This window comes from Acanthochromis polyacanthus, chromosome 8 (assembly GCF_021347895.1).
Source record: "Acanthochromis polyacanthus isolate Apoly-LR-REF ecotype Palm Island chromosome 8, KAUST_Apoly_ChrSc, whole genome shotgun sequence".
Taxonomy (NCBI): domain Eukaryota; kingdom Metazoa; phylum Chordata; class Actinopteri; family Pomacentridae; genus Acanthochromis; species Acanthochromis polyacanthus.
Genome location: NC_067120.1, coordinates 8,690,777 through 8,713,788, shown reverse-complemented (window position 1 = coordinate 8,713,788; position 23,012 = coordinate 8,690,777). Strand labels below are relative to the sequence as shown.

Below are 23,012 nucleotides of genomic sequence, written 5' to 3'. Positions count from 1 at the left end.
ACGCATCCTCTGTGCAGTGGTCTAAGCAACATCTCTCCTGGTCGCAGTCCGACAGCGCAGCAAAGGGGCGAGCGTTTATCCAATTCGAAACTGTTGGTGCGTGACGACCGTGATGTGGATTTACAAGCTCGTTTTCGGACTCTTCCTCGTCTCCTGCTCCGGTAAGTTTCTTTTTAAGGCGAGAAAACAGTTTACAACTGCTCGGTTCGCTGCTCCGAGAGGTCTGGACACTGTGTGTGGACGCACGGCTTTGCGCTTTACGCAGAGCACACTGTCAAACATGAGTTCAGAGCGGCTTTATTTCACTTCATTTATTACTGTAAGACGAAAAATTAGGATGGAAACCATAAAAGGAAGGTTTGAGTGAGCTGCTGGTGTTGTGATATTTGTACCATCTTAGAAAATGATCGCACTATTTCTGCTTTAGCACCTAAACTGCAGTACGATGCAGTTTAGGTGCTAAAACACAATTTTGAAGTCATTTCTTACGTTGCCCACCCTTCTAAGAAATCAGCAGTTTATGAACATCCGTAAAGAACCAGCAGCAGCTTTTCCATCTCCAACTCCTCCTGTTGTGTCATCCCCTCCTGTCAGAGCTCATTAACACCGCATTTTACGCATTACCTGGCCAGATAACGAGATAAATAAGTTACACTAACAGGCTGCCCACTGTTCCACCTGAATGACCTATTAAAATCAAATTAATCGTCCCCTTGTTGCTCTAACATAGTGTGACTTTCGCGGTCCGTTGCTCCAAATTGGCACTCAGGCGGAGAAACTGCCGAGCCGGTGAACTCAAGTTGAGAATCGGACAAACACGGAGCCAGTGTGTCCTCTGTGATCCTCGGAAACTGTCCAAACATACAATCTGAAACCAGCTCTGATGTTCCTCTGTTGTTTGCACTGAACTGTGCAGTTTTTCAGGCACATTTCCAACAATAACACTTCTTTTTTTTTATTATTTTTTATAAAAGCACTTAGATCGACTGAAGTGCATATAGGCGGACAGTTAGTTGAAAATAGGTAGGAGGAGAGAGAAAAAAAGAAGGTGGCAGGAGTTTTCTCTCGAAATGTAAATGTCTAGTGGCTCTCTAATTTCCCAGAGATGCAGAGAAACCTGCCAACCACTGAGGTACAGCACTGACTCCCCCCACTGTGTGTGAGTGAGTGAGTGAGTGAGTGAGTGAGTGAGTGAGTGAGTGAGTGAGTGAGTGAGTGTGTGTGTGTGTGTGTGTGTGTGTGTGTGTGTGTGTGTGTGTGTGTGTGTGTGTGTGTGTGTGTGTCTGAGTGTGTGTGTCATCCTTGGTTTCATTTGGGCCCAGTGATAAATGACTGTGCATCCTATTAGGTCTTGTACACTTAATAGGATGCACAGTTAAAGCAGACTAATTCACACATTGTAATGCTGGTGTCCAATGTTTGTTCTCACTCGGCTCATTAGCAGATGATCCTCCCAGACCACAGAGAACAGTTTGCTGATGAGTTTGTGTGTCGGTTTATCAGTAATAATCAGACTCAACTTTCCTTTTAATAAAAGAGAAAAAGAAAGTACAATGGGGAAAAAAGGCCATTAGAGCTTGAAAGTAGAGTAGAGAAGTCTTTAGACTGTCACAAAACTATCAGTGTCAGCTTGTGTCCTGCCTGATGTGATTTTCCACTCAGTATAGATGAGTGTCAGACATTTAAATGTGAAATTAATGCTGCTGAATATTCATGACTGTGTTATGTAATTGTGCATCAGAGGGCAGAAGAAATGCACTCCAGGACTACCAGAAAACTGATGGCGTCCAACTGGTTGTCACGTCTCCTGATTCCTCCCACCTCACCAAAAGCAGGAAGCTGAGCTTGTCCAGGTGTGCCAAATCCTGCAGCCGCAGCAGAAGACTCCCCTTCGCCTGCAGGTTGGTCTGCTCTATTATTGGCATTACTTCTCAGCTCCAGGATTTGTTTGCTAACAGGGGAAAGTAACTCTCCCACAAAGGCTGTTAATTTACAGAGTGTGAAGTTTGTGGCAGTTCCACAACTCTCTCAATTATTTTTTTCACAGACCTAACACACTGTTGTCCATCTGGTTCAGCAGGCCTCCTCCTCTGCATGCTCATGTTAATATCTGTGTTCTCTGCCCTGGGTTGCCGTTTGCTTTTAGAAGTCAGAGGGAACTGACCATCATGATGTCCACTCTCATCATGTTCTCACAGCCGCCTTTCCTTTCCTCCTTATTCTCTAGAGCGTTCGTCTATGATCATAAAAACAGGAAATGCCAGTGGCTGTCATTCGACAGGAACTCACCAGGAACTCAGATCCACCAGAACATCAACTACCAACTCTATCAAAAGAAAGGTGCCCCCTACTGTTCCACCTTGTCTCTCTGCCAGCTGTTAATAAACTAGTGTCTCCTCTTGTCATCACGTCTTTCCATCTGAAAAATATCCTTTATGTTGTCTTGCTTCTAATAGGTAACACTGAGTCAGTGGAGGTTTAGTTGCATCAGAGTTTGTAGGAGAACTTGATTGCTTCATAAATACCTTTTTAAAGGGTGATTTTACTTTTGCAATAATAGCAACTCTCAGGGGGGAGACAAGGAAGGGCAAGGACCATTGTCGTGTTTATTGTGTTATAGCACATTATGGCTCATTTTCTGTCATTAAGCGGTGTTTGTGTAAACAATGGAAATTCCCACCCCCATTTCTTTTCAGTCTGACTGACCACGGCCGTGAGCATGCAGCCTGTGTGATGTATTTCATGGAAATTTTTCGAGCAGATTAGGAAAACAGATTTGACTTTTGGCATTGTCACATCCTTGTTAAGCTCTGCATCATAACTGAACATCTTCTGTCTGTTTTCTTCATCATCTGTACTGGCTTTGCGTACAAAAATGCTGCGATCAAGCTGTTGCACTTGCACATTCACTTGTGCTATCGCTTTTAGTCTCACTGTCCCCCACCCCATCCTCTCTTTCAGACTATGTGAGAGAGTGCATTGTGGGAACAGGTCAGAGTTACAGGGGTCGGAGGTCGGTGACAGTGAGCGGGATCCTTTGCCAGGCCTGGGCTTCTCCCATTCCTCATGAACACAAGTAAGAATCTGATTTTACCAAAGTGTCAAACAATATAGTGTTTTAAGGTGCTTCTTAGTGTTAGTGTTGGCCTGTTAGTAACGCAATTAGCTCGTAGCTCGAGGCTATTTTGTGTATGTGTGTGTGTGAGTATGATATATTAGGAGTTGATTAGGCTCCTGGGAGCAGTCATTCATCAGAACTGACCTCATTGTAACGCTTTACAGAGTCACAGATCATTTCCTGCTGTGGCCCTACTGTTTATCTAGGTATGTGTGTGCGTCCAAATGTGTGCTTGTGTGTGTGTGTGTGTGTGTGTGTGTGTGTGTTTTACTGGGATTAGGATCATATCTAATACACAGGCTTTGGTTAAGCTTTAGGTACATCCCCCAGTTAACTTCCCAGATAAAGCTCATTTTTCAATATGCAGACATACTTTTTGATAAGCTGCGTCTCCCAAGGGGATAAAGTTTAAAAACAAAAGATGCCACTGAAGGATCGTGAAAGTGCAATTAGCACTGATCTCTAATAATTGCGTGGTACGAAGCAAGATCACTGTATTAGTCCTTTCTTTGCAAATTACTATTATGGTTTCTGAAACACGACACAAATGACTTCACTAATTTGAAGAGAACACAAAGCGGACTGTCTATTTAAAGGTATTTTAGGGCTTCTTGTGAAATCTGATTATTTCATCATGTCTCAACATCTTTCAGATAATAATAATAATATTAAAAAAGAGTTGTTGGTGGTCTTGCTTGTAGTGCACTATTTTGTGTCAAGGGAGGACAGTGCGAGAGAAATGGCACTGGGGAGAAAATGCCAGTAAAACAAGGCTGGGTTTGTTTTGGATCAGATATCAGCGATCAGAAATCATTGTACAAAACAGAACTAAACCTTATCTTGGACCCTCATGCTACCTCATTCTTTCCCAGTTTACCAGATTTGCACAAATACCATTCCCTTTCCTGTCATCATCATTTTTTAGTTATTTTTATGTGGAAAAAAATAACACATTATATTCTTATCAAAGAAAAAGCTCATGATAAATCGCTCAATATTCACAAATAACATGAATAATATTTGCCTTCACGACAAGAGAAACAGGGAAAAAAGTCCACTCCTCTCTCCTCAGAGGTATTAAAACCCTGTGAAAGGCTTTGTAGTGAGCCGTTGCAGCGGCAGACGAATCAAAGCCGCCAGTGCACGTTTGTACCTCCAGTGAACCTGCTTTATCAGGCTGCTATTAATGTCTCTGTAAATCAGGTAATTAAACCCAGGAACTTTGTATGTTTTATCAGTCAGCTTACAGGCATGGGATATTCTGACACACACACACACACACACACACACACACACACACACACACACACACACACACACACACACACACACACACACACACACACACACATATACACAGATGCACTCACACACACAAGAACAAATGGCATTTTTTATCAGTGAAAGATTTCCTTTCATTTGTGATTGCCCAGCAAAGGCTTTCTCATTTCTGTACCTGTCATTACCCGCTCCACTGAACGACCGCTTCATAACTTTATCTTTTCATCATCATGTGGAAAAACACTGCTTGAGTCAAAGACTACACTCGCTGTGTCCATCATCACAACTGGTGACCACAGCCATGTGCTCGCCTGATGGAAAAGATATGACTCATTTGTCAGTGTGTTTACACTACAGTCACAACCAGCCTCATGGAAAAGTGACATTGCTTTTACATACGAATGTGGTTTCTCTAATTAACAATACCAGACCACTGATGATTCAATCCTTTGTCATCACCATCAATTATTTGTTAATTTTCGCTGGTCATGTTTACTGGTAGGTTTCAGTCAAGCAGCAGCTCTCTGAAAAACGAAGTCCTCATTCTCTCAGAGATTGAAAAGAAAAAAAACTGTGGCCTTGGGTGTTTTTTTTTTAAAAAAAAAAGGTTGCTCTGCATGCGAGCTGAAATACTTGGCAGCTGGTCTCGGTACATGTGTTTGTTTGTGTAACTGCAGCTCTGCTTCTGACAGATTCATGTCTAAGAGGTTCAGGAAGAAGGACCTAAGAGAAAACTACTGTCGCAACCCAGACAACTCCACCGTTGGCCCATGGTGCTTCACCACTGACCCACGGCCCCACCTGAGACACCAGGAGTGTGGCATACCACAGTGTTCACAGGGTAGGTTACACAGAGAGAGAGAGAGAGAGAACAAGCCTGGCCTGCATCTGAGCGAACATTCATCTTAAAATAATACCAGCTCCACATTGTAAATTGAGGTTTGATAGTCTGAAATGAGTTGCAGCAAATTTAGCAATCACATGCTTAGACTGCGGCCATGCTCGCTACCACTGTGCTCTGCTATCCATCCGTAAATGCATATGTGTTGTAGGTGCACAGGTTTTCTTGATTTGCAGAGGCCAGCTACAGCTGTTTCCAGGTGTGTGGTTCAGTTTACGCTGTCCTTTCTCATTCCGTCAGGCTCAAGTTTTGTAAATGGTTTGAACCTAAAGAAGTGGGTGTCGGAATGTTAGAGGATATTAATCCCGCTGTCGACCCCTCTACATAAATTGTTAGCCATTTTATCCATCCCCGTGGCATACATGTGGTTGTGATGAAAGGAAGCCACTTTCTCAGTGTGTCTCTGCCACACAATGTTACCGTCAGGCCCTGATGTCTCCCAGAAGGAGGAGATGATAATGACCTCTGTTATCTAATCGCTGGGGATTCATGCTGTCAGAGGGGTTGTTTCCTCTGCATGCATGACACCGGATCACTTTAACGAGCGACCAGGTTTTGGTTCGATAAGACAAAATGGGAATCCCTTTTGCTCTCCAACTCTCCAGCATATGGTGTCTCACTGGGTTATCACAAGTTGTACTGCAGAGATAATGACTTTTTATTTTCATAGAAGGCCTGCGCTGTTTCAGGAGAAAATGACTGTTGGGGTTTCTTCAGAAATTAAGTGGTCCTAATAGGAAACATACACACAGACACGCAAACAAAGAGTGTACAAGCGCACAAGCAGCCTGCGGTATTAAATGTGCTATGTCGTTACAGGAGTGGACTAAACATCTGATTCTAATCTGCATCCTCTCTGTTGTTTACACTAGACAGTGTAGAATACTTACCATGCAACAAATGGTGACTTCTTTTCACTAAAGAGATACTTGGCTTCATTAGTTTAACATATAATATGTGGTTCCATACATTAAGTGTATAATCTCCATAATAAAGCTTCATTGGGTATTGAATTATTTATTAGTTTATTGCAAAATGCTGTAGAACTATTTACGAGGAGAAAATCAGAAGCTAAAATGTATTAAACTGGATGCTTAGTTGTTATTTGTGTGTGTGTCCATCCATGACTCAATTGCTAACGGTGAGTTTGCCAGTGTCATATTCAATCTATTGATAGTGGATTTTTTTTATAGTTGGATTATATGTTTCTCTAAGCTCCCTTGTGTCTGTGTGTGCATTTGTGTTTCATTTTGTGCAGTTGAGTGTATGAACTGCAATGGTGAGGATTACAGAGGACCTATGGACCACACAGAAAGTGGAAAGGAATGCCAGCGGTGGGACCTGGACGAACCACATAAACACCTGTACCACCCCAGGAGGTGATGGACACACCCGTTCACACTTTCACAGACCTGCATCTGCTTCACACCAAACTGTGCCTTCTCAATCACACTTAAGCCCACACACATGGCTGCACAGAATATCAAAAAGCATGAGAATGTTTCGTCCGTCCATCCAGTTGTTTCATGTGGTTGTGGCGCACTTATTTGGGAGATTAAGTGATTTGAAGTCAGCCAATGAAAACTTTCCCCCAATGGAATACCAGTGTGTAATTGTGTGTTTTTAACAGTGGGGTGCGGAGAAAACTCGTCTTCTGATTTAATTGTTCCAAATTCTTTTAAGCTCTCCAGGGTTTCTCGAGGCTTTCAGAGGGCGTAAGTGTTGTCTGAGGATTGATGGTAATTGGAAGGAAATTTTAGGTTATTTTTAATAGTCTTTTTGCCATTATCCTCACCACATTTGTGAAAGAAAGCTGGCAACACTTATTGTGCTTAGCCTGTTACGTAACATTAATTCTGAGTTAGTGACGTTATGGTTGCAAAAGATGGAATAAACTACATTTTAGACCAGCATTTTTCATCAGAAAAAGACGTTATGTGTCAGAACAGTCAATCTTTAGCTACGACGCCATGTTCGATAGTAACATTAGTTCTGTCAGAGTGTCTCTTTGCAGAGTTAACTACCTTCATGGTATAAAGTAATTGAGTACATGGATATCCATGCAAACTTAGTCAGCAGTCTCTTTAGTTGTAAAATAGACTACAGAGGTATATCTTATCGCTTTCTGTTATGGCTTTTGTTAACATTCATAAGTATTACTCCCAAGCAAAAAAGGTTTATATTTAATTTATTCTTTATTAAGGCTTACCCTATTAATGGCTACCAATTTGTTTATCTGCATATTTGAGTTGACAAATATACAGACAGACAAATATCTAGTCAGCCGTTTGATTAGTTTGGCAATGAGAACCTGTCACACACATTCATCCAAGCAGTAATTGTTGATCGGCAGGTCATTCCTGCTGCCAGCTTACCTTTCCATTACCTGTCCACGTTTTCTATTTTTAAGATTTATTTATTTATTTATTGTCAGCACATAAAACTCTCACATTCACTCAAATACGTCAACTAAATGCCTGTTTACGTTCATTTGGTTTAAGGGGCTCTGCAAAAACACTTGCACACTGCGCCTAAGCCTTCTGCGGTTGGAAAACGCTGCTCTCTGTAGCTTAAAGTTAGATATGACCTTTGTTATCCCACAGGGAAACTTGTCTTGGCAATTGAATCTGCATACATCATAATGTACATTCACATATTGAAAAAGAAGTGCCAAATTTCACAGAGGTAATCATTACAATTGATAGAAAATATGTAATCGGCCAGCGGTTTTTGTCAAATAATAAAAAGTTATTTTAAAAAAAAGTAGTCAGACCAATAATTCTGTATAATAAGAGGTAATAAAATAGACTGATAAAATAGATAGATAAAATACATGAACTTGATAATAAACAAATTTTTCTTTTTTTTTGGTTCTTTCCCACTGTCGCCAACTGTTTGCTCATAGGCAGTCCAAAGGAAACTGTAGATTTTTTGGGTCCTCTGTTCTCTATTTAAAATTTGTAAGGTCTTTACATTACCATGTTCAGTGCTATGAGAGGACATATGTTGTGAATTGGTGCTATGTAAATTAAATTGAATAGAATTTAAGTTACAGTGTCTGAAATCCGGTGAAATCATGTTTCCCTTACTTTATGCTATTTGAAATCCTGAACGCAGGTGGGATGAATGAATTCTTGCATCGGTTCACTTTACACTTTGGCATCCTGAAGATCCTGTCAGATGGCGGCAACTCAAATGTTAGATTTAGGATGCTTCAGCATCTTTCATGCCTCCCTGAGCAGAGATTATGAAGCAGACTTGTGTCCAAATTTAAGATAATTTATACCTAAATATGTCCTAGGGAGGCCATATATTTCAATCTTCATTAGTATTCCCTACATGATCTTAGATTGTTTATGTGTGTATGTATGTCAGCTGTGAGCAAGACTGCTCCAAGTAGTTGGATGGCAGGTGGTCTGGATTAGCCCAGACTCGTTACCACATCTTTAATCATCCCTCTGTTTGTGTAAACGCCCCAGACTGCTCACAGCACTAATGTAATGAGAGTATCCCACAGCCTGATACTGCATGCCTAGAGGCTGCAGGCCTGAAGGGATCTGGGACTTTGGGATGACTTACTATAGAACACCTGTAGTGTTGCAACTTATTATCTTCCTCTGAACAGATTCGCAGATGGAGTTCTTGCACTATTCCGGTTATTAATGTGTCAGTTGCATGCAATGCTGAATCGCCTCTCTACTGTTTTATTCTGCGAGGGATTCGGAAGGAAAAATGGAAACATGATTCTCTCTTCAAGCGCATCTGGATTTTAAGAGTTATGTGACAGTTAATGTTTTGTGCTACAGTTACTTAACTTCAAGTCAAGGAGTTGTGCTATGGATAGTGCAGCGGTGGGATCGTTGCTTTGTGCTGTTTTTCACTCTTTTGCAGCTTTGTTTCCTACACATCAAGTCAATTGTTCTGCATGTTTTGTGTTAGGTACCCCGACAAGGGCCTGGATGATAACTACTGCAGGAACCCAGATGGACGCCACAGACCCTGGTGCTTTACCACAGACCCAAACACGTCCTGGGAGTACTGCAACATCAAAGTGTGCGGTAAGCATGTATGCATGAATGTTTGTGTGCAGTTGAACGCATTAGCATTCCCCATGCATGTTCATTTAAAGTATATTCTGTGAGTTGGTACGTTTGTGTTCAGTGAAGGTCCATGAAGTTTGACTGACTGCACTAGAGTTTACAACTTCCTGTACCTTTCATTTTACCACTCCTCTCCCTCTTATTGGCTGGTGCTGTGAAACACACACATACACACATGCAGAGTTCCCCTTTTGGGTTTGGCTCTCTGTTATGTCTTCTCTAATAGCCAGAATGTTTATTTTTCCCCCTGCGCCACTGGTCTGCTGTTTATTGTTCTGTGCCAGCTCTTATGTGTTGTAGTCAAACTGCACAGGGCTCAGTTACTGCTCCGCATTAACCTCCTGTAAGACATACAGACACAACACCAGGGTCATACGCACTACAAGCAGATCGCTTTCATTACACCTCATCCACTTAGTGTAAGTGGCGTGACCGATGCTTAAGAACTTGGTGTGTTTGCCCCGTCTGAGCTTTGTGCTTTGTGTGTCGCTGCACTTGCCGTAAACCAGCAGATGTATGTGTGGCTGACCCCGCAATCAGAGGAGAGTCACTGAGACAGCCACTGAGGTCCTTGAGAACATAAAACAGCGAGAGCACTCGTGTTATTGTTGGGCTCAGCTTCTTTCTCTTGAGTCTGTGACTGGCCTGGTTTCCTGCTAGAATCATCAACAGTCCTGGCACCATGTTTACTAGATGGCACTCCTCCATGTGGACTCAGTGATTCACTGTTCCCCTCTGTGTTCTCCCCCCTCTAAAAATTGTCTCCCACCCCGTGCACTCCATCCTTCCCTCACTTCCTCCCTGATATGGGAGTTTTTTTGGGAACAGACCAAGTTTACGACCCAGTTAGTCTTAATCAAAACAAGGCAGAGAGGACAGAGCAAGAGACGGAGAGATAAAGTGTTCTTTTGACAAGGCCTCTTCTTTGTTTACTGTCAAATGAGTCCATATCTATTTTTAGACATATTGTATGGGTAGAAAATGTGTTTTTGAGCCTTGAAGGTCTGCAACGTAACACATTTTTGGATCCAATCATGTGCAATGTTCAGGCTAATGAACTTGGGTTGCTTGTCCATAATGAGCGGCCTTTCTATAGCGGAAAGTAGAGCAGATAAGACATCCTGCCTTGTTTATTCCGATTTTTAATCAGCCTAGTTATACTGTATGTTATCTAAACCCATAGAGGGAGCTATTCTGTTGAAAGTAGGTAGCCAAGACAGACACTGTTTAGCCATTCATCATATGAGAGGCACTGTCACGTTGACTATTTCCATGCTAAATCACTATAACAAATTACTATCATTAATTTACCAACATACACTGTTGTGTACTGCAACAAACTGAATATATTCAGATTAAAGGCAATATATCCAGCTCTCATGTTAACACAGGACCTGAGGGTGAGGACACGGTGGAATTTAGGGGCCAACTGGTTTGGCTGCCGTCGCAGCAAATTATCTGTTACAGTCTGAACCATTTGGTGTCGACAGCTGGGAGATAAAATCCTGCATTGTCTAATTGAGGAATAATGAAGTTCTGGAGGCTGTTTTGCCTCCCAGAAAGTGCCTTGAAAGTATAGTACTATCTGAAGGTGTAGAAAATCTCAGTGTGGGACTTTCAGCTCTATACAGTGCTGTTTGGTGAAATATACAAGCACATTCCACAGCATTGTTGCACACCTGACATTTCAAAAAGCCCAACATTGTTATACTTGTTATTTGTGACCAACAGTAATCAGGAGATTCAGGCCAGTAGCCCATTTTTAGCAGAAGATGGCATTCAGAGGAAATTGGAGCCTGTCACACCTTGATATGTCAGTGGGCTAATTTGTGTAATCTTTCTGGTCCTGGTGTGGAAAAGCAAATCACAACGCACTAGAGGAACCTCTGCGACAGTTACTGGAACCCCTTGGAGAAAAACACCCATGGAAAATGATTTACAAATGCCAGGCAAATGGATTCCGCTTCATCAAGGTTGCAGATCAGTGACACAGCACACACCACAGTCATGAAGTTCAACTCATCGCAATCCACAGTGATTTTCTCCATCCAGTATTTGAACTAAATGGGACTTTTATCAGTTGTTTACCCTTTCCATTGAAATCTCAGCTTAAATTAGCAACCCAATCCATTTTTCTTTTCTATTTTGATACAATTACATGTGAAAATACGTGCAACTCTTTAGATTTATCTTGCAGCATGACTACAATCATCATCTACGGTGTTGTTCTCTGCGTTTTTTCAGGAATTCAGCGTTTGTGCCTGCTGAAGGAAAAAAAGTCATAAAGCATGGGGAGTTTAATATGTTTAGATTTCAATAATCTTGCAGGACTACTCATATCTTAAAGTTTTCGAGGATGAGTTAAGCCTCAGTTGTTTTTGTGTCTATTTCCATTTATAGTATTTGCCTCAGTCTAATTTTAGTCAATGTTTAGTCATGTGCTTCAAAGACCAATGAGAGGATGTGTTTTAGAAAATAGGGGCATGGCAGAAGCTTCAGATTTGAGGTGATGTTTCAACTGTAAACACAAGAGTCTTATTACTATGATTTTTTCTTAAACTTAACTGTGGAATTTACAAAAGTTACTTATGTGAAACTAAATGCTCTCTACATCATCTTGACTTTTATACACGTAATATCTTTTGGTCTCTGACAGAAACACCTCAGAAAAGCAATGTGCTGGAAACAACCGAGTGTTACCAGGGGAGAGGAGAGGGCTATAGGGGGACAGTAGATGTGACGCCCACAGGACTCACCTGCCAACGCTGGGACTCGCAGTATCCCCATAACCACACATTCACACCTCAAGCCTACCCCTGCAAGTGAGTCAGAAACCAACATGAGGCAAACATCCACTCACTCACCCACCAGCCTGCTCTTACATCTGAGCAGATTACAGGATGTCTTTCTCTGCGTTTTCCAGGGACCTGAGAGAGAACTATTGTCGGAATCCAGATGGTCAAGAATTCCCCTGGTGTTTTACTACAGACCCAAGAGTCCGTACAATTTTCTGCACCAATATCCCTCAGTGCGGCACCCAAAACAAGCCTGTCAGCGGTGAGAGACTCGACAGCTTTATTTGAAAGCAGCGAGGAAAAAGCTGATTTTCTCTGCATCCTAAGCAGAGAAATATGTGGTATTTCTGTGGATGGTGGAGTTCATATGAGACCGTGTAACCACACATATTGGTTTGTAACCACGTTTTCTCCATCCCCACGGAAAACTGTAGTACTTTAGGTCTGTGGGAAGGACTGACCACGACATCTCACATAAATATAATCTGACAGCAGCTCAGGATGGTCAGGTCTCACTGGACAGTGAAAGTCAGACTGGAAGGATTAGTGTTGGTTGGGATTCTTTCTGGGGTAGCAAGAGATTTGAAAGTAAAAGATGTAGATCTATGGCTGAGTACACAAATTCAAATTTCCCAAGAGATCTCAAGGATATTTCGATTGTGTGGCCCTGCACTGGGATTATGAACCCAGTCTGCGGTTGTGTTGTGGGTACACCCTTGAGGCCTGCATACATTCCCATTCAGCAGTGAAGTGAAGGGCGATGGACAGCTTTAAAAACTTATGTATGACCTATGTTTTTCTAAGACATCATTGTGGATTGCTTCTTTGTGTATTCTTAGCTTTGCATATTCAAGATATAATGTGACAGCTATGATAGCTAAACTAAGGGTTGTTATTGTTTTAAATTTTTAATAGTTTTTATTTCAACTGTATTATATGCACAATAGTACACTAAATTGGCTAAGAATGGCTGTATGGTCTGGTTTGCATGTTTTTGTTCAAATCTTTTGTTTGTTCATATGTGCAGTACGTGTCGAGAATGCCTGTCTCATGTTATTTCCTCTTTTTGTGTCCAATTCCAGACTGCTATGAAAGCTTTGGTGAGAATTACCAAGGACAGCAGTCAAGGACTAGATCAAACCTGCCCTGCGCTCCCTGGAGAGACCACAGCAACAGGTCGGCCCACTGGATCCCGGCTGCTTCCCGACCTAATAACTTTCCCAAACTCCACTGTGATTTGAAAACCAGACCTGCACCATTAATAAATTGCAGACGAGCGTCTCTGCCTAAAATAGATGTCAAGATATCACACAGTTCTAGACCATGTTAACACCACAGCATATCAAAGTATGAAGGATTTTTAGGAGCACGGTGGAATCGAAGAGAACCACTGATAATGAGCAGAAGACATGCAAATTTTATAGGCTTCAAAAGGAAAAAGAACGCCTGGGAGATGAGCTGTCTGAGATACAAGCTTGTGCAGGACGGCCTCAGTGTTCAGGAAAACGGGTCCGTGTTTCAGAGAACCATGTGTGCAAACCTGAGACATTGTGGTAATGCAGGGAGGCACCTTATTATTGACCTCTAGATAAGCTTTATTGTTGTTAGAGGATCAAGTCAAGCCTCTTGGTTCTCAGAGGTGCAAACAGCTCCTGCGGGTACCATGACTCGCCTCTACAGCATCTCCTAATGGCTAGAAAAGTGTTTCCCTGAAGATGACCTAACTAAGCAGGAATGACTCCCAGTGATAACTTGGCTGGGGGATATACACTTCACTCCTACCCTTTGACCCCAAACCCCTCCTTTGTAGAGACACTTCAAAGCCACTCAGCACCGCTGCTTGGCTCCTGCCCAGGGGTCAAAAGTCAGGGTTAGGGAGTCACAGTGAGAGCTGGTTGTGCTACAAATATAACACACATAAACACAGATTGGAAATGGAGGGTCGCTGTGATTTGGTACCCTTTTCTATTACAATTGTCAGTTGAGGAATTTGGTGTGAGAAAGAATTTTGTTTGTGTGGTTTTCAAAGTCTTATGAGAATAACTCATGTGTGGGATATGTCTGCATGAGTATGTTTTAGATATGTGGATGTAGGTGGGTGCATACTGTCTCAGTGAGTAATTCCTCTGCAGATCCATGTTCTTATCTTGTCTGGAGGGAGAGAGCCTACACAGCTGTGTAGTTTGACTGTCCAGATCATATCTAGCTAAATTCATTCAGCTTTTACTAATAGATATAAATCACAAAGAAATCCTTTGTACTCTCAAAAGGAGACAAATCATCAGCTTGCAGCAGAAAAAAAAACGGCCTTTTGTTTTGAACATTGTCTTTGGGGCTCGCTCTGTGTTGATGAAAGATTAGTTAGGGGATCTTTTTTGTTTCTGTGTTTGTCCAGTGGCGAGAGGGGCATGCTGACGGCCAGCCTGGAGGGAAACTACTGCAGAAATCCTGATAAAGACAAACATGGTCCTTGGTGTCACACCAACAATTCTGCAATACTCTGGGACTACTGCAACGTAAAGCCATGTGAGTGCACAGAGTACTCTGATCTGTGTACATGTAATGCTTTTGTGGAGTTACATAGTCACACATAATGTACTACACTTACAGAAAACACTGTGAGACCATGTGAAAGTAAGGATTATCATACTTAAAGATCAAAGACTGAGATGGTGATGATTTGTTTTCACTCTGTCTGGTTGTCTGCCTCATTTACACACACTTTATTTCCAGTGTGTAGTTCTGTCAAGTGTTTTACCCGACAATACGAACAACCCATTTTTCAAACAATGCTGCTGCGTTTAGGATTGTGATTTTAATGTACTGTATCTACCATCTTGACAAATTACCATTAAAACTGTGAGGTAATGCAATGTCAACATGCAAACGGCATTTACGCGCAAGAATAATGAAATGACAAAAAATGTGAATTTGATGTTCACCACATTAGACTACACAATGGAAGCAGATTATGATTGATTTTCACTGTGTACAGAAATTTACAGAAGGTCGCCTGAAACTATGAGAAAGGTATTTTGTATAAAAACTAACCTGGAGATTTGTTCCAGTTAAAAATCTTAAGCTGTTAAATTACTGCAGCTTGCAGACATACCAGTATGGTCCCTAATGGCTTATTATATTCAGTGAAACTCCAGATTTGAAAGAAGTGATTGCGACCTGACAGACAAACACAAGGCCCCTGATGGCTGTACACCTACTGTAGAATTTACATCTCTGCGTGAGCTTCTTATTCTGCATTAGTTTAGTATTCCATAATCATTTTATTGGTCTCTTCTTCTCTCTGCAGGTGATACTTCACTGAACACCATTCCTTTGGGTGAGTGTCTCTGTCAGCACATCTGTGTTTGCAAGTGGCTAAGCTGCTGATTTTTGTTTGATAGCCTGTGAGGCGAGTAGCATTTCTTTTTGTACAGAACTTGACGTTGTCCTTTTATGTCCGGCTATTACGGTACATGATGCAGAACATTATGTTGTCTCTCTGTATGACTAGTTCATCTTCTCATAGTAACTCAAGAACAGAGGATGAATCCTCACTCTCCCCTCATATAGCGCTCAAATTACGCCACACATTCAATAATGACCTCAAGTAATGGCCTCATCAACATAACAGGTTATGTTTTCTATGTAAACTGATGATTAGGGCGGCTCATTAGGCAGCTCAAGTGCCTCTTGTATTGTGATTGTGTAAACAATATGTCAAAATTAACTACCGAATGTGTCTGCCTGTGAATTCATATTTATGGCCCAAATTAAGTGTTTATTGTATGACATGAGAAACATTAAAATATTTGGGTGTGTAATTTCATGTGTGTGTGTCTGCGTGTTTGCTAGGTGGACTGTCCTCTGTGAGCTGTTTTATCCATAAAAGACCCAGGATTGTGGGAGGAGGTCGGGTGGGAATATCAGACGGCAGCTGGATGGTCAGCATACAGAGAGGGTACGGCGTTTACTATTCTACACATTTTCCTCCACCGCTGAAGAAGAACAATAGGCCATCCTGCCCACACCTGACTTGAATTTCTTTAAAAAAAAAACTGGAATGTTTTTTTTTCCTTTTTGTGTGTGTGTTTGTTTTTAGTGTAGGAGTCAAATGCATTTTCAGAGTTTTTGCATTTGTGATCAATCAGTATCTTCATTTAGCCATAAAACTTGCATAATAGTGAAAGAAACTCGTGTGAAGGGAGAGCACAGTGTTTCTGTAGTATGGATAGAACTCAATGAAACTTTTACTTACTTCTTCAGATTTTTGAAAACTATAAGGACTGCCTACACTACAAATGCTATACTGTACCATAGGCAGAGATTTAATCAGGGATGTTTTGTTTGTTTTGTTTTTATTAACTGTATTGTTAGCTTGGCATTGTACTACTATATGTCCTTCTACTCAATCTTTACATAGTTGAAGATCAATTGGATTTCTCAGTATAGTTTTTAAAGCTGACCACTAAAGGTTCTGTACCGTTCATAGCTAGTGAATCCTAATATTTGCCCTTCATATGTCATTTGTGTGTTTTCTGCTCCTTCCAGATCAGTGCATTGGTGTGGCGGTTCCCTAATACGAGAAGAGTGGGTGCTTACCGACAGGCAGTGCTTCTCCTCATGGTAACTTCAATGCTTGCTGCCAATGTCACTTCTTTCTTGCTTGAAGAATCGGTATATTTCTTTATTTAAACCCTCAGTATAAAAAGTCAGATCCATCTGTTCAGTTCGTCTGTTTATCTCTTTATCGAACCATAGTCACTACTGTCTGTTCAGATCTGATTGCCTCTCAGTATAGAGTAATACATGTGGAGTATTCTTGAAGCATTAACTCTTTCTTGTGCCTCTTCAGTGTTCCAGACCTCAGTGAGTATCGGGTGTGGCTGGGAGTCTCTGATATTCGAGAGGACGCTCCTGACTGGTCCAAGAGACAGGAAGTCAGCATTGCTCATGTGATTTGTGGCCCTGAGGGCTCCAGTTTAGCCCTCTTAAAGCTCTCTAAGTGAGTGACTGGAAAAATCATATTAAAGATACAATAATATATATATTTCTGTGTGTGATGTTGATCATGGTTTGTACTTTCTTTAAATACGTCCAGGCCTGCCTCTCCTGCAGACAACGTCCATACAATTCAGCTGCCTGTCGCTGGGTGCTCCATCCCAGAGGACACAATATGTAAAATGTATGGCTGGGGAGAGACCAAAGGTACTAATCTTCTTCTCTGTATATTCACCACAGCTGTTGTATACATACGCGCTCTCGAGGTCACCTGGGTTTGCAATATATTGCATTTATATTGCATTTCTCCTGCAGCAGTCTTGGAGATTCTGAATTATTTTATTAAATGTTATAAGGTGGAGGTGCAAAAGTATATTATACTACGTCCTCTGTTAAATAATGGCTCACAGTGTCAGTAATATTTTAAGCATGGGTCAGCACTGCTTGAGAAGCAGATTTAGAGAAGAATGACATCTTTAATAAAATGGGCCATAATTTTGTATAAACCATTCAGCTGTGAGAATATACACAAATATGTTAAATGTTATCTGGCTGTGTATTTATGATATATTGTGAGATCATATGCATGCAAAAACTGTACCAGTGTCCAGTTGTTTCATTTGTATTGCATGTGCAGCAACAGAATACTGATGATAAAGTGCAACCCTTAACTCTTTTAGGTACTGGTCATGATGATGTCCTGAAGTCAGTGGATCTGCCCATTGTGAGCAGTGGCAGGTGTAGAGAGATGCACAGAGGCAACCTCCACATCACCAACACCAAGATCTGTGCAGGCGGGAGAAAGAATGAAGGAGTGTGTGAGGTAAACTGTTGGGAACAGTTTGTATTATTATCCTAGTGAGAGTTTTTACAAATGTAACATCATTCCATTAGCTATACACCGCTTAATCTAAGGCGAAGGCAGGGGACACTCTGGATACGTCACCAGTTTAGAACAGGGCTACACATAGAGACAAACAATCACATTCACATTCACACCTAAGGACAATTTAGTCACCAGTTAACCTGAGCATGTTTTTTTGGACTGTTGGAGTAAGCCGGAGAACCATTTAAACATGTGGTCAAAAAATTGTTTTAGAAGGAAACCCATTCACTATTATTCATATGGTTGCATTCAGTTCTTGTTGGTAAACAAGGACAGGCCTTTGGACTTATGGATAAAGTAATTGTTCCCAGTGTGACTCCATGAGGCTATTTGTGCCTTGCTTTCAAAGCCCAGTTTGATCTAAATCTCAAACAAATGTTGTTTGAATCCTGAGGCTTAGTATTCAGTCCGTTGTAAATAGAGCAGCTGGAGACTGTTGCGCTACATTTCATCAGCTATCAAAGACTTGGTTTTGTGGTTTCAAGCTTTGGAGGAGAGCTGCCAATGTTCACAAATACTGGTGGTACTGTCTTTTGCTGAGAGTGTTAAAAGACATTGTGCTTTCATTTAACCCTGCCATAAATGTAAACAGGGGCGATCGCCATTTCTCCCCCACTGACGTCGCAAAATGTGCTATCTATTTACTATTCTTTTGCAGAGGGATTATGGCGGCCCTCTTGTGTGTCAGGATGGTGAGATCAGGGTTATTGTCGGCGTGAGCGTCCCTGGCAGAGGCTGTGCTCGAGCCAACCAACCCGGCATCTTCATTAATGTGCCCTTCTACACACAGTGGATCTACAAAGTCTTCAAATATTACCCCAACCCTCAGATTGTTTAGCGACTTAACAGAATAAATCACAATCAGGGGACTACATCAAATCAAGAGCCTGTACTTCTGAACTTCAGCAGTGCACTCAGGACATCTGGTTCCTGACTTTTACATACTTACATGGAAAGTGATCTGCAGATGCATGTACACTATGATGTAAGATTTCATTAACGAATACTGTACTGATTCTAAGAGTCAATGACAGCGAATATGAGGCCTAAAAGTTGATATTGTTCATATCTTAAGACATACAGAAGGAAATGAATTGCTAGAGCAGCTAACAAGTAAAGAAGGGACCCAATAAAAGTTGAATTTTACTGAAACATTTTACTTTGATTCAGTTGGGAGCAGACCAGGCAAACAAATATTTGGTTTTCATCCATTTCACAATTTTCTTTTTGGTGGCAAATCCACCAGAGTCGTATGTGTGTATGTGAATTCTCTCGATTCCTGGCATTACTTGAATGTTTTGAACACCAAATGCAGTGGCTCTGCAGCTCCCTCTGTAGAGTACATTAATGGGCCACTTAGAAAACTATCCAGTGGTAGGGCAACGCTAAGGGCACTCTTGCCAAGCTCCAAGCATCTCAAGGGGCTTAGATAAAGTGGTCCTTACTGTACATAGTATTTTAATGAGTGTATTTGTGGCACTCTAAATGTAATTTGGGTCTTATAGATCTATGACAGGAGAACGTGAATGTTGGCAGGAAAATGATATAAAGTGTACTATCGGCGTGTTTCAGCCTTCAGTCAAAGTCAAACGTACGGAAACACCTAATAAACTCCATTACCAGTATTGTAATGTTCCAACAATATCACTGACTGTATATATGAGGATGCTCTTTGCTTTCTGTGTAGATAAAACGAATGTACGGTTACCCAGCCTTGATAGGATTTGAAATGGAAAACAAAAAATATAGCATTCATGTGTACACACAAGCTCTTTCTATACAAAATCTATTTCCTTAATGTTAAGCCTAAATTAAATGTGGGCGGGTCTGTTTTTATATGGTTTTCCGCAGCAGTGTCTGTATGCATAAAGAAAACTGCAGAGGGGGAGAGTGTGTGTGTCTCTGTGTGTGTGAGTGTACGTGAGCTGGTGCATGTTTGAGCCAGTGCTGAATGAATTATCCCCTCACTCAGACCTTGGCAGACCCCCAATTCCATTCCACTCTGGATATTAGTGTCACAAAGTCTGTTGCTTCAAACTTCGTGGATGGGATGGGCTTTGTAACTGAATTGTCTGTAATGGGCTTCACTGTGATGACTGAATGGCCCTTGAAACATATTAACACACCTCCTTTGCCAGTGTAAATGATCGAGATGGCTTTTTATCATAACTATATTACGTATGTACATACGAGAGTGAGAAAATGGTGTGTGTGGACGTGTGCGCACTGAAAGATGCTGCAAGCTGCTATATTCTACAGGTTGTACAGTACTGCCTTATGTTTTTCTGTATAATGTACATTCACTATAAAGTTAATCTTATCCAATATACAAGATGTTAAACCCAATTTCAGCAATTATTTGAAATGCTTTATGATGTTTGTCAGTATATTAAATGTTTTTTTTTCAATCTTTGAATTTCTTCTTTTTCATTTCATGCTTTAAATGCCGCATTCGTTCGGTGGCGTGTTTGTGTTTGGAATGCAAATGTGTGCAGTCTCAGCCAGTTTTTCCTGCTTGCTGTATAATTAATACAAGGTTATTGTGCTTCACAACCAGAAGATGGCACCACAGTAGCATCGAGGCTATAAGGATGTCTTGGTAATCTTGCTAATCTCCCTCTCTCTCTCTCACACACACACACACACACACATGCATATTCCTGCACATTCTCATCCACTTGCACGACCGCAGAGTTAGATACCTACAGCAGTTACCACAAATGGTACAACAGAGTAGCTGTATTTCACTGTGATCCTATTTAGAATTTAGCAGACCGGGATTCAGAGATAGATATGTAGGAGTGTAAGAGTGTAGCTATGTATGAGTGTGTGTTAGAGGGGTGAGAAGCAGAGTGCTTAAAGGTGAAAGAGTAGGAGAGCAGGGACTGAGAGCTGGAGATTAGGAGATTAAACGCTGAATCCATTGATGCTGTATTAAGGAACTTATAGAGCAAGCAGAAAATACACTGGGATCGACATTTTCGGTTGCAAAGCACGCTGTATGCACTGATGCTGACACAATATACACATATACAATCCATACATGCATGCACACACACACAGCCAGAGCATTTAGTAATAACAGGTACTGAAGAGGCATCAAAGAGGGATGATGTGTAAGAAGTTTGCTTTAATCTGCAGGTCAGCTGGCTGGACAGAAAGACAGAAAAATGAATAACATAAGACGAAAAGGCACAAGGACATCTGACCTCCCATCCCTGAGCTCAGGAGACTAATGATCCAGTGGCTTGTGTCAGTTTTGTGCATTCTGGCATGAAAGCAGGACATTAAAAAAAAGATTAAAAGCAATAATCAGTTTTCAAGCAATGATTTACTCTTTGCAGCCATAATTTGAGAATCTGAAAAGACAAAAAGACTAAATTTAGTCTTCAGTTTGCAGTTGTGCAAATAAAGAAATCAAGTGAGATCATTAACAGATGTTCTCTGCAGCATCCCAGTTGTGTATTTTGAGCGTGTTGAAATAGTTTTGGTTTCTCACTAGCTGGCTGGCCATTGAAATTCAAACACAGTAGCAGGATAGCATCACATGCCGCCACAGTTGGCTGACGATTGCGTGCAGAGATCTGCGTCTCAATCCCGCTGCAAGTGTGTGTTAACATTTGTGAGCGAGTGAAGAGGAGGAGAAAGTGGTTGGGAGAGAAAGACGGTAAATGAAAGACAGACAGAGAGAGAGATGGTTCCAGGGAAATGCTTTTATAAGCCACAGGACTCCCATTACAGATCATTGAGTTTCAGACTTTGTTAAGAATATCTTTCATAATCTAATTGGGTTGTCTTTGTAATGTCATTTAACCTCTTTTTAGGCACTTTCTCTTCTCTCTGTGGACTCTTCAGTTTTAGGCCTCTCTTGTGCACGTGTGTGTGTGCGTGTGTGTGTTCTTATTTCCTAGGATGTGTAGGATTGCAAGAGTTGAAGCAGAAGGGAGTGTGAGGGATAATAGCAAACCTATTAAGTGTTCTTTCCCTATCTCCATTTCATCCTGTAACAAGACACACTTCACACTTTACCTGATGAGTCTCACTTTTCATATTACATTCAGATGGGAAAAAAACATAAAAAGACACCAATCAATTACAACAAAGAGAGCAGAAATACATAGCTTCTTTAACATACTTTGAAAAAGAAATAAACTCAGATTTACTCTAGCAACTGCATTAAATTGGAGCCTTTTTTGAAGTTTTAATTAATGTATATATCATTTTCTCACACCTTTGAAATATTTTGAAGTTCTGTATATGCCCAATACTACCAACTTGATATTATAAGGAAATGAGATAAGAAACAAGACAATATTAACAAATAAGAGTAAGTTAATGAAATCAGAGAGGTACAGTGATCTGTAAGCAGGCCTCTTAGATCTCCAGAATGACTAATTAACTCTTCTATGATCGAGGCTACTGGGTAAGCGAGATTGTGTCTTTGTGGTGGCATCCCTAAAGCTTTGAAATAACCTTCCCATCCATCCCACCAATACTGACATTCTTGAGAAATATCCCAAGATACACAAGCATTCTACTGCCTTTGGTTTGTCTTAGTGGTCTTCATATTTTACTATTTTTGATTTGCTTAATTTTACAAATTGATCTTGTTGTCTGTCGTATAATTAAACAACACTTTGGTCAGCTTTGGTGATTTTCAAATGTGCTTTATAAAAAAAGATTTTGGTACACAATTAAACACACTGCTCAAGAAATTAACTGTCAAAAATAATTCTTCAAGAAACTTTTGGACTGCTACAGACTGACTGACTGGCTAATTAACCGACTCACATCTCATTAGCTGTGTCTACATGGACACAAATACTCAGAAAATTACTCCAATCAAAATCAACAAGTCTCATGTAAACAGACAGGCCCAATCCAGCCAGATCAGAAGGAATAGGATTGAGAGTAGTGGTATCCCAGAGGAAAA

General features: G+C 41.0%; 1 protein-coding gene across 1 annotated transcript; it reads left to right on the top strand.

The window, feature by feature from the left end:
• Positions 1-20,487, top strand: LOC110949758 (hepatocyte growth factor). The gene is made up of 18 exons (XM_022191976.2): positions 1-161; positions 1,742-1,901; positions 2,228-2,340; positions 2,962-3,076; positions 5,092-5,240; positions 6,559-6,679; positions 9,240-9,358; positions 12,057-12,222; positions 12,324-12,457; positions 13,278-13,371; positions 14,591-14,721; positions 15,503-15,532; positions 16,048-16,153; positions 16,744-16,818; positions 17,048-17,197; positions 17,294-17,400; positions 17,874-18,016; positions 18,738-20,487. The coding sequence occupies exons 1-18, from the start codon at positions 113-115 to the stop codon at positions 18,915-18,917; spliced, it is 2,142 nt and encodes a 713-aa protein (XP_022047668.1). The 5' UTR covers positions 1-112; the 3' UTR covers positions 18,918-20,487.
• Positions 20,488-23,012: the final 2,525 nt, after the last annotated feature.